General features: G+C 39.0%; 1 protein-coding gene across 14 annotated transcripts in view; it reads right to left on the reverse strand.

The window, feature by feature from the left end:
• The window catches only part of LOC117207887 (probable serine/threonine-protein kinase yakA), a 385,156-nt gene that overhangs the window by 14,833 nt on the left and 349,146 nt on the right, over positions 1-21,177 (reverse strand). For 7 of the 14 annotated variants that reach the window (XM_033448565.1, XM_033448573.1, XM_033448567.1 and 4 more), the window contains 4 exons: positions 19,149-19,319; positions 17,527-17,607; positions 15,106-15,291; positions 3,107-3,325 (listed from right to left, as the gene is read on the reverse strand). In XM_033448565.1, the coding sequence (XP_033304456.1) occupies positions 3,107-3,325; positions 15,106-15,291; positions 17,527-17,607; positions 19,149-19,319 (657 nt within the window). The remainder of the gene's footprint in view (positions 1-3,106; positions 3,326-15,105; positions 15,292-17,526; positions 17,608-19,148; positions 19,320-21,177) is intronic. The other 7 variants (XM_033448577.1, XM_033448576.1, XM_033448571.1 and 4 more) reach the window with 3 other exon arrangements.

Consider the following 21,177-nt stretch of genomic DNA (forward strand, 5'->3'; position numbering starts at 1 on the left):
TAACATATCTACTGTGGATGGAAATAATCGATCAAAAGAAGAATCGTAAAAGACAATGCATTATGTTAGAATAGATAGAAATGGAGCGGTCACGTGTGGCTGCGGAAACATCTTGTACTTATTGCGACCTAGGCACCGAAACAGGTGATTGGTGTATTGCAACTAGTTCTTTGCACCTGGATAGCTGCGATAGGCTGCTAGAAAGAGAGAAATAGAACAGTGGTGTTTTTGGTGATGTTAAACAAGAATTCTGCCTCGTGTACTACTCACTACACGCTACGAGAACGGCTTGAACATCATACAAGGAATAACGTATAGAAAATTGGACGAACACAAAAGCGACAAACAATGAGGTGGAAAGAACGTAGGACCGGTGTATGATCGATAGGACAGCGTGAATCGGAGTGAGAAAACGCGAGAGAACAAAAAAGAAAAGAACGAAGGGAAAAGAGAATAATCGGAGGTAGAAAGAAAAGTGGAGGAGAGATATATAGACCGTGAACGAGTGAATTGGAGAACGGAAGAAATAGAAAATAAAGACATCGAGGAGGAGTAACGGGTGTACAATATGAGAGAAACTAATATAATATACATTTCCACGATAACCGTATCGAGTTTGACGTTTCGTTTCTGCTTTCTTGCTCTTTTACATTCGTGATTGCTCGGTCGAGAAATAGTATCGTCGATCGATGTAAGTTGTAGTTTTTGAGAACGACAATGCGGAATGTTCGCCACGAAATGCTCGATACGGTTATCGCGTTAACTCGAGCACTGCGCAACTATTGGCCAATTTTACTTGTGGTTCGGTAATCTGTCTCGCGTGCGACAGTGCTATACACAGAGGAATATATCTATATATATACGTATCGTTGTAATAATACGTATATATGTGGATATAGATAGATGGATAGGTAGATAGAGAGTTCGATACGTGTGTAGTGGCGTATATATAAGAGTACGTAAGAGGGACTACTGCGTTCAAGGGGGAAGCCCGATGTATATACTCGACGTAGATTGGCGAAAAGCAGCGCAGCAACGAAAGCTCCTTTTGACGCAAACCCAGGAAACTGAAAGAGGATGACAGTACACGTGAAAGATCGAAAACAGAGAATAGATAGAGATAAAGAGAGATAAAGAGAGAAGTATGGGGAAAAGAGATAGAAGAGGGAAGAAGGGTTCGATGTTCGGACAAGTAGGATATGCGTGCACTTCGAGTCTTTTGTTCTTTGACAACGACGTAACTTCCGTTTTTCCCGCCCTCCAGGGCTCCGTTCAAAACACCTCTGTACAGTTGCCCTTCGATCGTTAGACGAACGGTACGTGGTGTAACAAATCGAAAGAATATTTCCTTCCGTCTTTCCGTTTTCATTTCGTTTCATCACCGGTCAACGTTAACCTTTACGTTCAATTACAGCCGAACACCGCTGTATACGAGATTCGTCACGGGACTCTACTGCTTTAGCTTGCGCGCGATAAAAATTTATTTTCCTTCGCCGAGAGGAATCGACAACGAAGCAACGATACACAGGGCATCTTATCTAGATTGAAAATATAAGAAAGACAAAAAAAAAAAAAAAAGAAAAGACGACTGAGACGAGTTTACATCGTATCGAGAATAGGTTGACTCGTTCAACTCGAACGAGACACCATGTATTTAGGTTGAGAATCGAACAACGTTCTTTTTCTTCGAACATTGACATTCACTTGACAATGAATTATGCAACGAAAAGGTTAAGTCGCCCGGAGATTGAAAATTTCGAAACAATATCTTTCGTTTGACACGATCGGAAATTTCGATTGTCCGCATGCAAAACGATTCTCCCCGTCGGTAGGCGTGCCAATTAAAGCCACGTATATACACACGTAACGGCCAGACTTTCACCACCACCGCATCTTTTTCGCGAAGCTCAGCCCAGATTCAAACAGACAACAGCAGACCGGCTGATAACCAGTTTCCAGCGAGGACGAAGAGAGACAAAAATAATAAAAAAAAGACACGTGTACAAGACATCCGCACATGAAGCACACGCCACATGGAACTGAAAGAAAGAGAAACAGAGAGGCGAGAAGAGAGTTAGAGTAAAGAAAGAGTGTGAATCATGGAAGAGAGAATCGATCGGATCCGTTAACACTCGCGCGATCTTCGATCCATCCATTCGGATCATTTCGATTTCGCAACAAGATACTTTTTGTAATTTTTTTATCAAAACCATCAAACCCATCGAAACGACGAGCTTCGTGACTTTTCTTCGAGTTCTTTTGCCAAAATTAATCGCATCGAAGTACGATTGTGCGTCTCAAAAGTACAAGTCTCGAAAATATAGCTTAGAAGGATAGTGACTTTTTACGTAATTCTCCTAGCAACCGTCGCGCGAGTGTCAACGTGAATAGGTAGCCTGACAGAGGGATTCGTTTAAAAAATTCACTTTAGGAACGATTCGTTAATAGGACGGGCAAAAATGGAGACAGGATCGCGATTAGTTTCGCGTTAGAGAAACCGCGACTCCTGGGAGACGTTTCTGCCACTACAGTAGTTGTCTCCTCCGTCGATTCTTTATCCACCCGTCTGCTCCGTATCTGTCTGACTCATTCGTTTAATGACGACAGCGAGGCTTTTGTCGCCTGGTCATCGCGGAGGTGGCGGGTGCTACGGGGACAAAGATTCAAAGGGATCTCGAACCAACTAGGGAGGCTTATCGGATATTAGGTTGAAAAGGTTTCCTCCCCATGTAGACGGATTAAAGGAAAGAAACCAAAGTCTTGGTATATCGGAACGTTCTCAGTGATTCGAATGCCAAGTCACAGAGGTGTAAGTAAAAGGGGTCAAGGTGGAATTGAAAACCAAAACGGAAGACGAAGAGGTATCCGGAAATGACGATAAAAGTAAACGAAGGTTTACGGGAATGTAAAGGAGGAAAATTACTAGAAACAGATAGAATGACGGATGAAAGAAAATTAGAAACAAACGACGGAAAAGAGAAAATTAGCGATGACAGAAAGATTAATAGAAACGAAGAGAGAAAGAGGCAAAGACAGACAGACAGACAGACAGACAGAGAGAGAGAGAGAGAAAGAGAGAAAGAGAGAGAGAGAGAGAATGCATTACCGCAATGCTAGCCCGAGATTGTGCGGCCTTAATGTGGGCTTGAAGGTGCAGAGGGGGGTGGAAATAGCGGCAGGGGTCCCGATTGCATCGGCCCTTGACAGCGTCCATGCAGACCGTCACAGAGCCGTCCTCGTTCGCCTGCACCGTCTCGAGGGGGTGCGCAAACCGGCACTCCGTCTCGCCGCGTTTGCACGCCCCGCGTTGAAACTCGCGACATACCTACAGCAAGAGCGAACACGCATGGCATGGCACTCTATCTATGTGGCCAAAGGGGTTTGAGGGGCTTGGGGTTGGGGCGCAAAACCGGGGGCAGCTCCAGGAACAGTTGGGTGAGGCGATAAACTGGTCTATCTGTACCTGTATTGCTTCTCTTTGGAAATACTATATTGTGAGTCTGTAATACGATTAGGTGGTTTGGAAATGTTCGAATACGTTGTTTGTAAGTGTACTATGAGTATATAATGCGTTTGGCACGTTCGCAAATATTTCAATAATACGTTTGGTCACGTTCGTGTATGTGTGCTTATGTCGAGTTTTTACCTTTGAAACGTAGACATGGATCGTGGGTGGTCTTTGGATTTAGGAGTTGATCTTGGGAATGGCGAAGCAATGACAAACGTTTACAGAATGGATGAAATTTTTAGAAACGTGAATGATTTTCGCTTGGTTTCCGAAGGTCCCGTTGAAATTGTTGATGCCAGAAGGGTCTTTGATTCGTTAGCGAATATGCGTGTCGCGAATGAAAGAGGTTAGATATGCAGGTATGGTATGCTTAAACAAATGTTGGTACTGGAGCTTCGATTCACTGGAAATATCAACCGTGAATAGATAGTTTCGTGGTATCTTGCAATTTTATAAAATGAAGGATTTTCCGAAATACGAGCACATATGCCGCTTCTCAAAACATGAAACTCCGAAGCCAACGTTTCATCGACAATTGTTATGGAAAAGACGAGTCGGCGTGACGATAGACAAAAAGGTACAAAGGTAAAATTTATTTGACAACCTGGGATACGCAACTGATTTTTGACTAACTATCGCTAAATCGATGACCATGTGAAACATTATTTGTCAAGCTATTGGAATGCAATGTAGGAACATGGAATAATATACAGAGTATGAGAAGGAGAATGCAGAGAGCGGGATATCGTGTGGAAGAGCGGAAGGAAGTAGACGAAGACGAAAATATCAGTATGGAAAGAATGTACGGCTGTGAAGGTGAAGTAGTGAAAAGAAGAAGATACGTGTACGGTGATGGCAAGAGGATCGGATGATGCGAAAGAGCGCCCCATTTTTGGACGTACGGGCTTGTTCTGGAAGGCGAAAAAACAGCCTACCTTACTTTTTTTTGGTTCTTCGTCTATTGCTTCTGGCCGTTGGTACGGTACCCCGATCTACTGACTTCGCTACAATACATTTCACAACTACGATATCCATGACGTACTTTCACAATTTTTTTTTCAATTTTATCTATGAACGTGTCTACGAACCAATTAAATTCTCCAATTATTACGATAAACTTGATGAAAGCCTACTAAAGTTGTTTAATTTGTTTATCTAATTGCAACTAATTTTATTTGAATTTTATGAGAAGATCGAACGCGATGCGTCAGAGAGCGAGACATATCAACGCCCAGAACGACGAGAGAGAAAAACAGGAAACATCTAATCACTACTCTCTACGTTGGAACTAAATACCGTGTTGAATATTGTCAAATAGGCATCGCTCACTGGTTTCAGTGTACCTCGCCCCGCCCAATAAGGTCAGAGGACACGGAAAATTGGACGGCTATATTTCGAGAAGGTGAACTAAACAAATTATGGGAGTGTGGGGGTGGGTGTATGATGGTGGAGTTACTTTGGTTGGTGGTGGTGTGGTGTAGTATGACGGATGTCTCGACGGATGCATCCGAGTTTTCAGTGTTCTATCAATCGGGTTAATTCGCACATATGTTAGAGGATTCCTTGCGCATGCATCATCTACTATTTCCGGCCGTTTGTCTTCTGTGTTGCAATGCACGCCGTTTTGAAAAAATATATAGTCAGATGAACCTTTGGTAATATTTCACCGCGATTTATACGCCAGTCGCGCGAAGAAGTGCCAGTAACGAGAAACAATGAAACGGAAGAAGAAAAAGAGAAAAATTGAAATAAAACTAGAGATAGAACGCTTGTTTCAAATGGCTTTTAATTTTCCCGTTGTCGTTTTTATCTGTTATCGTATCCCTTTACTCTGTTTCGTTGATTACATCGCCAAATTTTAAGAACATATTCGATTTTGAAATGTACGAAAATTAATTTTATATACAAAATTTTAGATCTTTTAATTCACTGGACACCGTTATGTTTACTACGTACGAATTGAAATAACGAATATTTTACTCGGTGAAATGTAACAAAGGCGGAAAATTTAATTTTTTGCCTTAATATAAATAAATAACAAATTCGACGAATTACCAGAATTAATTTCTTCGACACGAGCGTAGAATACCGAATACTGCGAATATAAATACGAAATGTGAAATTCGATATTTTGCATGGAATTTTCTGCTCACTTTCGTTAAAACATCGTCAGAAACATTTTCCGTATGAAAATTCTAACGAATCTAATTGCAAGCCAATACCGATATTCTTATTGATATGCGATCTCTAGATACAATTTCAACAAATATAAATCATGCTTACACGCTTAGAAGTTTCTTTCGGTGTTAGTATGTAAATGTTATTAAGTCGTAAGTATCCTGCCGCGGGTTCGCAGTAGAGTAGGTACGTGATTAGTCAGACGGCGCGACATTTCTTCCTTTCTAGATAACTTGAAATTTCTATTCCTGGGCTGTCATATTCGTAATTTTCGTATTCTTTGGAAATACTTCGATATTACGAAATTACTTCTTAAAAAATCAAAAAATAAGTTTTACCGGGGCTATAGAAAGATATTAATAACGCGATAATAGTGTTAAATATCGCTACGTAATACGCTAGTTTTGGAACTAGAGCAAAATGATCCTTTTCTCTGTAATTTTTCTTTCCGGTATGTATCAGTGAAGAAGACAAAATGTAAAATCATACGGAATACAAATTAACGTCGAAAATTTATCGACTAACGTAATTAACACGAACAATCGTGTTTCTTCTCCGTCGACTATATATTTTTCACGGTGCATCGCGAACTCACCTAGCATTCCGTAGACCCATGCAAGTCGGTATGTTTTATTTAGCCGTAGAACGTATACGCACAACGTCCAGGGTTGGATTAATGCGGCAACCAACGATCTGCATCGTTTCTTTATCGTGTGTGTTAGAAGGTAAGACAGCAAGCGTGTGTGAGTGTAAAACATGCACCACGAGACACAATACTTAAAGGTTCGGTCCATTTCGTACGTTCGTTTGTTCTTGGAACTCGCGACTTGCCGACAGCTCGCGCTCTTCATCGGAAGTGAAAAGGCGAGATCTCGACACGGGTTTAAGCCTGGGAGCTCGTTAAGGAACGCACGCACGGAAATCGAACGATTAACGAGACACACACACACACGTACACAGGCGATACACGAATCGCATAGAACGATATCAAATATATCAAACACATAGATATGTTATGTATATAAATATAAATACATAAAGATACGAATACGAATACAAATATATGTATGTACAAACATACGAATATACGAACAAATATACACGGAAAGAGAGAGAGAGAGAGAGAGAGAGACAGAGACAGACAGACAGACAGACAGACAGTCAGACAGACAGACAGACAGACAGATAGACAGATAGGAAACGGGAGTGGAAGACAAAGAAATATTCGCACGAGAGAATATGAAAGAAGAGAAGAGGAAGAAAAAGAGAGAGAGAGAGAGAAAGAAAGAGAGAGGCAAACAGACAGACAGACAAAGAAATATTCGTACGAGAGAGTATGAAGGAAGAGAAGGGGAAGAAAGAGAGAGAGAGAGAGAGAGAGAGAAAGAGAGAGAGAAAGATTGCGAAAGAGAACAGGCACGATGAACCCCTCCTTTAATTTTATTATCTTACTAACGTTGATTAGACGCGTGTATATTAGGTATGTGCATTTGCAGCCATCAGAAGCCATATAAACATACATGTATTATTTGAGGAACTTAGAGAAAAAGTACAAGTAACAAAATCTCTAATTTCAAACGTTTTAATATAAAAATTTGAATGCTTCTAAATATTAAAGCACATTACTAAAGGCTCGAAAAATTCAGAACAAAATTCGCTCGATCAATAGTTCTCAATCGTTAATCTCTGCGGAGATCGGTACTTTCGCATTAGCATCTCCGAAATGGTTGAGAAATCATTAACCTATCTCGTTTCTGAGAAGAGAAGGCGAAAGAAATGCGTTTGTACCACTTTTCCATTGAACCCTCCATTTATCATCAGCTATATCTTAGGTCTTCCGTTGGTGTTGATAGCTACATGCTCGACTTCGTCTCTTTTCCTGTTTAAAGGCGCACGTACGTACAATACGAACATTGTTGTTCGTGCTCGAACGAGTAAATCAAGCGAGTGGATCCAGCGTCGTTTTGAAAATAACGAGAATCGATTGCCGTTCCCAAAATTTGACCACAGAAAGAATGAAACGTGTTCGCAGCGATCTGTGCGTTCGATAGAACACGGGACAGAGTATTTACTCTCGCAAAGAATGCCTCGCGAGACGGGAACACATGATCAGACACACAAAGAGGACGAAATATAGATACAGAAAGAAAGAAAGTGAAAGAGGGAATACCATAGAGTACATTGATATGCGTAGTCGCGCTCTCTGATTACCACGTTTCCGGCACGTTCACGTCGGAAACATGGACTGCTTTACGGGACGCGTAATCGCTGCTGTGTGTGCTCGTGTGTGCTCTAGTTAGTCCATCGCGATCTGTACGCACCGACGAAATCGGATTCACGAACGCGGTTAATCGAATTACAAAGCGCTATGTTCTCTGTTCGTCGATGCTGAGGACTTCCGGTGCTCATGAACGCGTTTATTCCGTATTCTTCGCAGTTCCGTTTTCGATCCGCGATTAAGGTACATATATATATATATTATATATACATATATATAACATATATAAATAAATATATATATATATACCCAGCTTTTGTAATTAGCACAAATAAGAGAAAAAAAAACGGTGGAACGAAAGTATAAAGGAAAAAAAAAGAAAAAGAAAACGAAGAAAAAAAAAGAAGAAAAATGAGAAATAAGAAGAAGTTAAAAGTTACATACTGTCCGCTGAAGCACACACACAAAATCGAACATAACGGCGTGGAAATGATGACGATGACTGCGTTTTATTGAAATTGTCACGTGTATGCATGTATCGTGAATGTTCACCGTGCTTGTACGTGTGCATATATATGTATGTTTATGTATGTATATATATATATATATTTTACGCTTGTTCGTCGTTGTTGTGTCTATGTGTACGTGTTCTTGCGGATAGATGCATATAAAAATGTCAAAAAACTTGCATGCGATCGTATACATAATGTAAAAGCACCTCCTCCTAGCTGTAAAAGTAAACACATAAGTCGCAGTTCAACGTTCAACAATTAATAGAATTAGTAAAAAACTAGAGAGTGTGTGTATGTATGTTGACTTAAAAAAAGGAAGAAAAGGAAAACAACGATAAATATAAATATAAATCTGGCGCTGTAAAAATCAGTTACAGACAAGTATGTATACGTGTATATATATAAATATAAATAAATATATATAGATTTAAAAAATAAAAAAATATATATATCCTTTTTGTTGCAAAAAGAAATTTGTATATACTGCCGAAGATATACATATGTATATATATATATATACACACACACATACACACACACACACACACACACACATATATATATATGTCAAAAGACACAAGGAAAAATTAGAAGAAGCTGTAAAGAGCATTAGCTTAGTGCAGTTATGATACAATTACGCCAACGTCGCGGCGATCGATGCTTTGCCAACGATAGTTTCGGTGTTTCGCGTACTCATGCGGAAACGAATCGCTTCACTGGATGAAAACTTGAAAAAATTGACTTCTCAACAGGAGTCCCTTTTAGAATAGCACTTTGTGAAATGAAACGTGACAGAGCGAGGTTTCACGTTGAGAAAGCATCGTCGCGCTCTGCAGCTCTGGGCTAGCTAACAGAAGTAAAAACAAGTAAATGCGTGTATTCGCTACAGAAAGAAAGAATCAAAATTAATACTGTTAATAAATACAAGAGAGAAAAATGATAAACATGGGTAACGAACATGGGAAATTAATCTGGTAAATCAGGGCAATGTTTATCGAAAGAAAGATAATTATCGATTAAATTCGATTTTGGTTCGAACGAATAGAAAAATATAAATAGAATAAAACAACGATACCGTATTTAAAAGAGTAAGATAAATAGAAACAGAGGGACCTTTATATTATATCTAAGTGCCGGCCTGTATATAAAAAGAAGTCTCACACAAGTAACATGTAGTATAATAGTAACAAAATTATTACGAGGTTACGGTATTACATCGTAGGATCGTTCGCTATATTGTGAACGTGGCGCAAATAGTAAGTTCAAGATCGTAAAGTATAACATCGATGCAAATTATACACGAACAGATAAAAAGAAAGGAAAACGAAAACGAACAGCCAAATAAAAGGGAACGAATTAATTGACATCACTACGCTTCATTCAACTATATTGTCATTGCACTACTGTGTACGATTAGAAGAAATAAATAATATCATCGTTTCTGCTTTCTACGGCGTTTGATTCCCTGATTGGTCAAGCTTCTTATACTAAAGTATCATTATTTTTTTTTTTTACTGAAATTTTATTTAATCCTTTCATAGCGTAATAAAATAGCACGAAATTCAACGAATTTCTTTTATTGAGAATTATTTACGCGGTAAACGCAAGTAACTTGTGACGCTTAAAAACTTGCATACAATAACGAGAAAAAATAAATAGCAGGATAAAAATAACTCACGCGTTATCAAAATTTCATATGTAAATTTTATAGCACTATAACTGTCCTAAATCTTTTTCTCGTCTCTCGTTCTATACTGTGAAAAGATTAAACATCCGTTAACTAGTGATTTTCCACTTCTCCGCACAATTAAAAGATAACAAGACCTCGGCCAATCAAGGTTAGAGATTAATTAACGTATCTAAATAGCAAAAATCCAAACATATGTTCATATCGAAAATTAATAACATTATATATGGATATATGTATATACTATATATGTACATATATGTATATACATACATATATATAAACAGGCAGCAGGCAGTTATATAATTTGAAAAGACCATCAACGATGTAACGTCCGGGAAAATATGTATATCTTCTTTTTTTATTTCTTTTATTCTTTTTCTCATATGGATGTGAAAAAAAGGTTAGAGGGTTGGAGGTCGAGGAACTTTGAGATTATTCAGACGGGATCGAGTTGAGAGAGAGAGAGAGAGAGAGAGATAGAGAGAAAGAGAGAGAGAGAAAGAGAGAGAGAGACAAAGAGAGAGAGAGAGAGAGTGAAAAGAGAGAGAGAGAAAGAGAATGAAATTGGGCGTGATTCGGTTTCGTTCGTCGTTAATAACAAGAGTTATCGGAAATTTTTCAGCGTGACCTGTGTGCGAAAATTTCTACCCGATTGGTAGTAGCCTGTGGCGCTGGCTTTTCACAGAACGATTGCGATCGAAAAGAAAAAAAGTACGAAAAGAGACGACTAAAAATAAAAAATAAAAAATATTAAACAAAGATACAGAAATAATGAAATTCTAATAATAATAGAACAATAGAAAAACGAAGATCACTTTTACGATATGCAGAGACTATTTGTTCTTGCAAGCGGCATGTATGCACTACGGAAATGTCTATAATTCTTCGAAGAGGAAAAGAAACAAAAGGTAGTACAGTTCTTAGCATACTTGGCATGTATTCGATCGACTAAAAGAGCAAAAGGCACATTACATTAAGGTGAAAATAAAAATATATATGTAATACATGTATGTAATACTTGAAAAATGGAAAAAAAACTGGAAAAAGAAGAGATTTTAATCGTAGAAAATAAAGAAACGTATAATAAGAAAACCGAAAAAATATCGTAAGTAAGACACAAAAAGCACACAAACTTTCGATACTTGTCTTTTTTTTTTCTTTCCTTTTACTTATTGTATCTTTCTTGTCGTAGAGAGAACTTAAAAAAAAAAAGATTCAATAAACAGTCTGTGCATTGTTTTTTTCAATTTCAATTATATTTCTTTTATTTGAATTCATTCGTCAATAAATTTCATTGTTGACCCGAACTTAGTGCAAGTCATTCGAGTGGTTTACATCACAAATAGATATATCGTTTACGATATACTAATTATCATCATTAATCATACGTTACCAAATATTATAATAATTATAATTATTACCGTTAAAGACCAATTTGTTGGTTAGCTGATAAAGTCGATCGATAATAGTTTCCGAATTCTATTTGCAATAATTGTTGTTTAATTAACGATATTACATATTCCATAATAATTCATAATATTCCTTTTTTCCGTATTCTTTTTTCTTTTTCGTTCGTACTTAATCGTAAGGTCCTAATATCATTACTTTAGACGAGGGAGAGAGGACAGTACAAAAACTTGAAACAAGTATTTTCTTGGACATACGGAATAATTGTGGAAGGTACTAGGAGAAGGTCAAACACCACGAAATGTCGTACGAAAATTGAATGAAAAAGAAAAAAAAAGAAACAAAAAACGCTCGATAAATCACGCCGTATTCACGCGTAAACAATATCTATAAAAAGAAAAGACACTTTTATAAATCCCAGGCTGGAAATTTCATTAAAAAGATGATAAAATCTCAAATTAACGTATCGTTGGATCAATCGATACGCCTACGAAAAGAAAGTATCAAACATTCAACGAGAAATAATCGAATATGCCACAAAGAGGTGGAATGTATCAAACTAAGTGCAGTTTATTCTCAGCTCTCGTTCTCCTCCATACAAAACACAATCAGTTAATTTGTTAACCTACCTACTATGTACACGTGTTACTATGCGCGTCTGCATGGCTGGCGCATAAAAACGTATTCTGTATACGTATGTAAGTGCATAGATTCTTTAAAGCGTTGTTAAAATACCACTTTGGAAATATGTGCAACGATCTTCGATGTTCCTCTAAGGAAAATGTAAAACTTCGTACGACGAAAGTTTCATTATTTTACCTCCATTTCAAACCATCCTTTTTACACGAATTATATTTTGTTAAAGAAAGAAGAACGCTACATAATAACCTTAGAACAGTTTTTAATTATTCGAATCGCGACGAATGATTTTTATTTGAATCGCATAATCGTTCGATCCGGTAACTCCACGGAACATGTTACATCCAACATATCATTTAAGTTTTGCTTTTGGAGAACATTTTTTTCCTCGCCTATATGTTACTTCCGCGATATCGCTCATTGATTAATCTTCTCTTTATTAAACATCGCGTGCATGTAACAAGTACGTACTTTCGTTTATCTCGTCGTCGTTGGTAAACTTCAACGAATACGCCTCTTCGTCAACTTTATTTATTAACCGCAAATATCCAACAGATATAGAAGTTTTTCAGCACTTTGTTAAAATAATGTTTTCGAATGCCCTCGGTGTTTATAATTACTTGAACGACAGTAAATCAGAACTCTCTTTCTACCTAAGTCAAAAATTTTATTTTTGAAAATTCTTAATTTTCAGAATTTTTCTTTGAATAATGTTTATGTACAAATACATAGCTACATATTTCGAGAGTCGTTTGAACAATCGCTAACCATCGATTTTTCTTCTTCCTCTCTGTTTTTGTAGGAAAACAAAGAGGATAGAACGGGGGAGAGAGAGAGAGAGAGAGAGAGGAACAGCAGAGATTTCTGTAGCTGTCCATTTGCGCACGAGTTGGTCTCGTTACCGGTCCAATACACGGAAAACGTATTAAATTCGCTTTCTACGAAGAGCAGTTTCTTGTTCCGGAGAAAAAACGGAGAGGGAAGCTCCATTTCACAAACGATCCGCGAGAGTTTCGCGCGCCGATACTCTACCAGCCCCCAAGCCGCCCCTTTGCTCGCCGATTTTATTCATTTTCTCTGCGATACCGCCGCGTGAAACTTGCTAATTCCGCGAAAGCCATCGGGTGAAAGAAACGATACAGACTCCGGGGAAATCTATAAACTCGAACGTTATAAAACTCGTAACAAGACAAACGCTTACCAATTTTTTCGAGACTTGTGCAAACGCTCGTGCATGCGTTAAGAAACATTATCGTCCCTTTATGTTTTACATGCGTTCCTTAGCAAGAGATCGGAACATTTGCGAGTCTTAACTAAAATCGTCGTTATCTGTCGTTATCGTTTCGCGGGATGAAAATATCTACACCGTACCTCGTAGACGTTGCTTCAGAGACGCGATGCAATGGAAATACGGTTCTTCTTAAAGTTTACCCCTTATATTTCTTAATTTTTCATCGTCGTTCTACTTGCCCATGCTTTACGTACTGTTCTTGGACTTTATTTTACTTTGTTTTCGATCGACTGTTCTCGAAGAGACTCATCGAAGATCGTTGCATATTTCGGCCAGTATCTTACAACTTACCCTCCTCTCTAATAATAATAGTAATTATCATCACGTTTTTTTATCGTTGCCACTAATAGTTGCTTTGAACGAACCTTATCCAATATACAATCTCCAAAAAATGAAAAAAAAAAAAAAGAAAAGAAAGAAAGAATAAGAACCGATCGCCACTGGCGACGCTATCCTCGAGAACTCTATCCTCTACCGTCGTGTAATGCAATACTCTTAATCGAAATTTCCGTACATCATATACGTACAGTGCTATAATAACCATAAGTGATTACTAAAAAGATTATATAGAAATCGTAGAGTCACAACGTTTATCAAGGCATCCGATAGAATTGCCTAGTTCCACTCTCGAACCTCGTGTCCTTGTCTAGGAACACGATTCTCCATTTTGTTTTGTCATTAACGAGCTTCGTTTCGCTCCAATTCTTCTGGCTACGAACGATCTGTGAAATCATCGCCACGGTGCAATTTCGTACGGATGATCCGGCGCGATGTAATTAAGCTTCCGACAATTCGATCTCGAACAGCATCGAAAAATAATTTGCTCGTCCAGCCGGAATGGACGACAACGAAGCTGAATATTTCGCGAGGTGTTTCTTTGTTTGGGGGAGCGGGGGTTATACATATGCTTCACATCGCACGCGGATTACGCTATTTATTGGATATAATGTATATAAATATAAGATTTATCCTGGGTTGTCGAACGTATTTCTCCTCATCTTCCTCGTGATTTTTTGAAGGATCAATGAGAGCCAGCTAGAAATACCTTCCAGCCTAGGGGTTGTTGCCTCTTTTCCCTTTAAAAAATCTCGATATTCTCCCGAAGAATTTCAAAATTAACCTTAACCGGTCTCTTCTTGCCAAAAGTATAAAAAAATAAACGAAAATTCGTCCGATATCGAAGCAAACTCGGCATATGGTAGGTGACCAGACATCGATCCAATAGAAAATCCGCGAAAAAGCAACGAGGCACAAATGGAACGATCTATAACCACGCCAATGATATAAACGCGCGAAAGGAAGATAAAAGGTAAAAGAAAAAGAAACAAGGAAAGAAGAGAACTGCATCGACGATCGATTTCAATAATACGCGTGGACGTAGATCAGGTTGTGGATCGGGTGATGGTGGGCGTGGGGATTGTGCAAGGGGGTACAGAAGGAGGTAGTGGTGATAGTGGTTGGGGATGGCGGATGATTGACAGATTGCATCGTGGAAACGGGCGACACCTGATTGGGGGGACCGGCCGGCACTTGGTACACGGTATTGGGCGCGGCCATCGGGCACCTTGAGGCCCCGGCTGCGCCGTGTTGGGCCCCATGCTGTTGTTGTTGTTGTTGTTGCTGTTGTTGTTGTTGTTGAATGTAGTTTGGTGGTAGACATACCTCGAGGCGGTCGGTACGTGGCATCTTCTGCGGCATCGCCACCGTCTGCGGCACCACGCCCAATGGGCTTCCGACTCCTGTTGGATCCGCCGGGCCCATGATCGCTGGCATGATCGGACTGGGCGCAAAATACGGGCTGTACGTGTTGCCAACTTGAGGCATACCAGTCAGGTACGGATTCGTCGCCTGCGAAAACACACCCGGAAAGTATCCAGGTAACACGGATTAGAACAAACCTATCCCCACCTACGCTCCACGCGATGTCGTCATCGTATGTGCCCCGCAATTTTATTATGCTAGAGCTCCTCGCTTGTTCGACCCCCTTTATCCTATTCCTGACATAAGCGCGGTACAGTAGCCCCACCCTTATTTTAGCTGTGCTATTCGTGAACAACAATTTTGTATTGTCAATATTGCGGTCAATGTGATCGAGACTTGGCGAGAGGTAATTGAGAGACAATTGGTATTAAAATTAAGAATCAATTTACGATTAAAAATATCTGGCAAACGGACTTTGCTTCGATCAACGAGTATTATATCTCTCCTTTTATAAACCATCGAAGAATACGCTATTCTTTTCATCGCGGAACAAAAATTGAATACCATCGCGAAGGACCGTGACGATACACGGTCGATTCCACTCGTACAGAATTCAAACGAATTTAATTCATATATATATATGCAAGAAAAAAAAAATTCAGCTAAAGGATTATAGAAGATCAAAGAATATGAAATTTAGTTCAAAAGTTAGTAAAATTCGGTGGCGAAGATTTTCCCGTTTCCTCAAAGCTAAACAACGAGCAACGATGTGTAAACGCTTAATTAAACGATTCGGACATCTAGATCGAATTACCTCGAGCGTTAAATTATGCCGTATGAATCGAGCTAACAACAATTTTAACCAATCTAGAGGGAAATTGTAACGAGTGGAAATTAGCGAAGAAAAGAATAGGATATATGGCTCGCCAAGTCTTAATCGTTCGTTTCTTTCTCGGTGGTAACCGCTACTTTGAACGACAAGCGCGCGTTCCCATAAGAAGCGTTTGGTTTTGCAGAGAACGGGCTTCCCAGAACCGAAGGCAGGTAATTTGAAGCGCAGCCGAATGAGCTGAACGCCCGTTCCTTCTTCTTCTTCTTAAGGACCTGTGTGCTTGTATCCTTCGAACTTTCGCCGAGTTCACGCCATCACGTGGTATAGAAGCTTCCAAGGCAACCGAGGAACGCTAACCGCCGAAAAACTTTCAACCGCGCGATAATCGTCGTTGACCCGGAAAACGATTTTCGAGTTACTCTCCGGGCAAACAATAATCTATTGGCGGGAAGTCAGCGTACCTCGATTATTCGCCATTTGCTCGCGTTTCTCTCGTTCTTCGGTCGATTTCCCGTATCGAATCGACGCTGCATCCAACGATCTTACTGGATCAAATGACATATTACGATCTTGTATACATTTAATTACGCTCGAAACTGTTCAAAGTGACAAAGACTGCCCGATTTAAACACGAAAAAATATATTTTTTGTTCTCTTCTTCTCACATAAGATAATAATATGTATATACGTTGTTTATAATTGCAGTTTAGGCCTCAGTTACGTTGTCCATATAAATTAAAAAAAAAAAAAAAAATAAAAATTTAACATATACGATATTCATATCCTTCGTCTTGTTTATACTATAAATCCCTTGTATATACGATATATTTGTTTCCAAAAACGCGATGTTAAAATTTTCTATAACTAATAATTTTACAAAAAAAAAGTTCAATCTATTATTTCTTCCTATATGTTCTGAATAATTTTTACGTACATACATATACGATCTTATGGCATATTGAAAAGTTCTAGAAAAAAACTAGGTGCGCGTTCTTAAAACGTATTATATGGAAAAATAAGCAGAATAGAATAAGTAGATATTATCGAATTGAAAGATATTTCATGGAGAACGAGAGAAACTCGGCGATTTAACTCATTGTTGGCCGCAAAATAATTCATGCTTTCGAGGAAAACCCTCTAAAGGAAAAACTTTATCGTGACATACAGAGAAACTTCTTATATTTCGATAAAAACAAAACGAAATATTTCGTAAAGCATGCAGATCAAGTCTCAATCTTAATTTACAGTGCGGCACTCTTTTAAAAACAAGTCGAAGCTTTCATACAAACGCTTACTAGACTTACAGGCACACTAACTTGCGCGACAGCGACGCCATCTTGCAAATCTGTTTCTTTCTAATTACCTTCTAATCATACGTATTAAAATTAAGGATTTTTTTCAACAAAATTTACATATAATGATATTTACATTAATAAGAAAAAAAGAACATATATAACAGTTCGAGTAGATTTGTTTTGGAGGGTCGGCGCCGTCGCGTGCACTTTAATTAACTAAAAAATTAGTGGAAGCCAACCAAAACCAGGAGTTACCATAAAGGCGTGGGTAGCGAGAAGTTGCTGCTGGATTTGCTGTTGAAGGTGATGGTGTGGTGCCGGAGGTGCCGGTGCCTCCTGTTCACCAATGACGTAATTGGAGAACACACCAACAATCAACCACAACCACGAGAGCCACAGCGGCAAACATAGGGGACAGACAGGCAGTCATACGAGTAGTATAGGGTTCGATGTCACGTAGCAACGACTATGAATTATTATGTCATGAAATAAAGAAGTAGGTGGGCGTAATTATGATGGTTTGATTTCTTGGTGAAAATTTCCTTTAGACGCCGAGATATCATTACTGGGGAACGAAATTTTTCGTTATTCGCAACCTTTAAACGTTTCATTTTTTGCACGTGCACGCATTCGAAAGAGAGACGAGTCTATTAACTCCTTGCCTTATAATATCGAGTCGTAATATACTTGTTCAACGAAGGTAGATCAAAGAAGGCAGGCTCTAACTTTAGTTTCAGATCGACAAGTATATAAATATGTACAATTTGTCGATATACCGCGTCTGATACGGCGTTGCAATATTCTTGCAGTACAAACACAGGAATGATTCGGAACACTTGTTACTCAAACGTTTTGCTTTTCAAGATCCGACGATGCATATTTTATCTCTTGTCAACGAGTTCACGTGTTATTTAGTCAATAATTTGTTTCGAGCAGTTTCGTTACTCGTAAAAATTAGCAACATTCGTGTTTTAGGGTTACCCAGCAAACACGAAAACATCGTTACAGGCAAGGGATTAAACGACTGATCATCTTTCGTAATTTACATATTTATCGCTATAATTTCTTTCTTTTTTCAATAATTGCAGTAGATTTTGTGGATTCGCCAAATGGTATGTATTATGATTTAAAAAAAAAAAAAGAGAAAAAGAAATACTTTGACGAACCAACAAAATAATCGTTTGCTTTTATAATTTATAATGTCGTGGTATCCGACGGCAATCTAGGAGAACTAATAATTGTAACTACGGTCTTTTCTCTATTTAGCTATTTGATTTTTCAACAAATATTGACTGTCTATCGAGAATCATGGATAAATTAAAGGAATAGGGGGTGACACTGACCAAAAACATGCGGCGTGCTAAAATTTACTCTCTGAGGTTTTATCTTTCGGTGCAATGCCCGCAAATATAAAGAACGTCGGCAAATAAGAACGACTAGGTGTGATATTCTTCAAGAGCTTAAATCGATTCATATCGTCCAAGTCTAACTTAGATATCGAAGCACACGAAACAAGATATTCTTCGATAAAGTCTAAATTTTGTAAAATATGAATATGCTAATTTTTAAAATGTATATCTTATCGAGACATTAACAACGATAAAATCTGCCAAAGAAATGATTTGGTCGAGTATTCAGCGAGTCAAAGAATCTTTAATTATCGTAGCAGAAATATAATTTTTGATAAGAAACTGGCAGCGGTACACCTTATCGTTAATCATTTACATGGCGTTACCTACCAAAAAGGTAATCTAGTGGTAGTCGTCGACTAACACAGACAAAACTCAAGATCTCTCGATCGTGGTAAAAAGAAAAATGTGTGGATGTGTGAACAGCAGAAGACGTGGTGCAACGAATGTGTTAAAGTTCGGACATACCACTGCTGGTACCTGACCAGGCACTAATGGTTGGGCCGGTGTAAGACCCATCTGCTGCATCAGCGCATTCTTCAAAGCTAAATGATTACGCCCGTTAATCAAAAGCTGGTCCTTCAGGTGCTGCGGTGGATGGAAATATTTGCATGGCGGCTTTTCGCGATTACATCGGCCCTGAAACAGAAATAAAACCCAATATATTACGATCCACTCTGGACATCGTGTCTACGGACGTAGATTGCCTTTCACGCATATATTAGCTACGTTTCGTTCGTATAAGTACAGAGATTATCAAATCAAACGAACGGGATTCCTTTCTATATGTATCTAATAGATATATTGGATTATTGTCGCCTTTGGCGCGGATAAAATGTTATCATCGATAAAAGTAGATGAGATTCAAGGATAGCATAGAATTAACAAGAAACGTTAACGCAGGAAATTCCTCTTCGAGCACATAAGGACTCGAGCTTGTACAAGTGGCAGAGGTGCACGATTAAACGCAATTTTAATTACAGACCCATCTCCACGGTGAACAATATTCCCACGAAAGGTCCACGCGTGCGATAACGCGACACCATTACACGCGTCGCAATGTAATCGCGCGGTAATCTTACGTGCGCACACAGCCTATCTGCAATTTGCCCGTAAGTGAAACACGCTCACGTACAAGTGGTTTATAATGCAGCTAATATCGAAAGCTCTGCCTTCCTCTCTCTAGATTTTCCGCCCTCTCGTAACTTGGGTGCCGTAGCAAGCTTTAACGTGATTTCAGGCTTCTGCGCATCGTTGCACTGCTGTGGGAGTAAGTGGCATAATTGAAAAAAAAAAGAAAGAAAAGGAGAGAGCAATATGATTCAAAAAGTTCCCATTAACGATTCAGAAAAATGCAGTTCTCGTTGGAAATTCGAAATATTGGAATCAAAACGGTGTTCATGATTCTTTAACAACAACGAAGGCAACGAAATTAACATCGATTTACTATCTTACAATAGCGTTTCATTCGACACGACGGGTTCGAATAAGCTACTTTTAAGCCAGGTTACATCTCGACAACCATGACACGGAAGTTTGCATGGAAGTCAGAGATGGATAAGCAGGTCGATAGGACGTAATCCCTATTCATCGCATCGTGAAACAAGTGTCAAGACGCGTTTGCGTCAAATGAATGTACACTCGTTGAAAATGCATCCTGTCGATTTTTCTTCGCTTTGTCCTAACTCGTTCGTTGGTTTGCGTGAAACACGCATTAGAAGCTTTTTATGACGACAATTTTTAATTGCAAGTGACGATATCGACAAGTAGTGACTATCGTCACTGATAATATTATTGAATTGAAAGTAATTTTGTCAAATTAGATCGGCTAAGATTATCGATCTTGCCGTGCAGGCATCTTGACATCATTTTTTAACGACACCCTGCAGAGTTACAGGCAGAAGGGAGAAAGGAAGATTATAGGAAAGGAAGGAGCGGAGAGGACGGAAGATACGAAGAAGATCGGAGATAGAGGATCGAGGAAGAAAGAGAGAGAGAGAGAGAGAGTCAAGAACAAGGTCAGGCGGTGTCACGATGGTACTAATTAGACCCTAACAATATTAGTTCAGGTAAGACGTCTAGGATGGCGAAGGTGAGGCAACAGCAGCCGGTAGGCAGCCGTGCTTTCTTACGGAAATCCAGTGGCTTTCCATAATAGCAGCTTGCAAGCGTGAAACCGACCTCAGAGGGTGGGCTCGTCTGTGAAGGGATGCCTCCTCAAATATCGCCTAATTAAGCACATTCGAGGAGTTTCGAGGAATAATGTGTACCAGCCAGCGAGAAACTTTCGACCCACTGAGAACGCAATTGCCCCTCATCTCCTTCTCTTTCTACCTTGTCTTCTCTCTGCTTTTACATATAGCTGTTTCTATCTTCTATCAACCTTTCTAACTTTTCTCTTCTATCTTCTTGCTTCCCCTTCCGTATTTAGTACCACTTCGCTCTCCACTCAATTTATCGCTTCACTCTTTTCTTTATCTTTTTCTCTGTGTTTCTT

Source organism: Bombus bifarius, unplaced genomic scaffold (assembly GCF_011952205.1).
Source record: "Bombus bifarius isolate JDL3187 unplaced genomic scaffold, Bbif_JDL3187 scf7180000008047, whole genome shotgun sequence".
NCBI classification, from domain to species: Eukaryota; Metazoa; Arthropoda; class Insecta; order Hymenoptera; family Apidae; genus Bombus; species Bombus bifarius.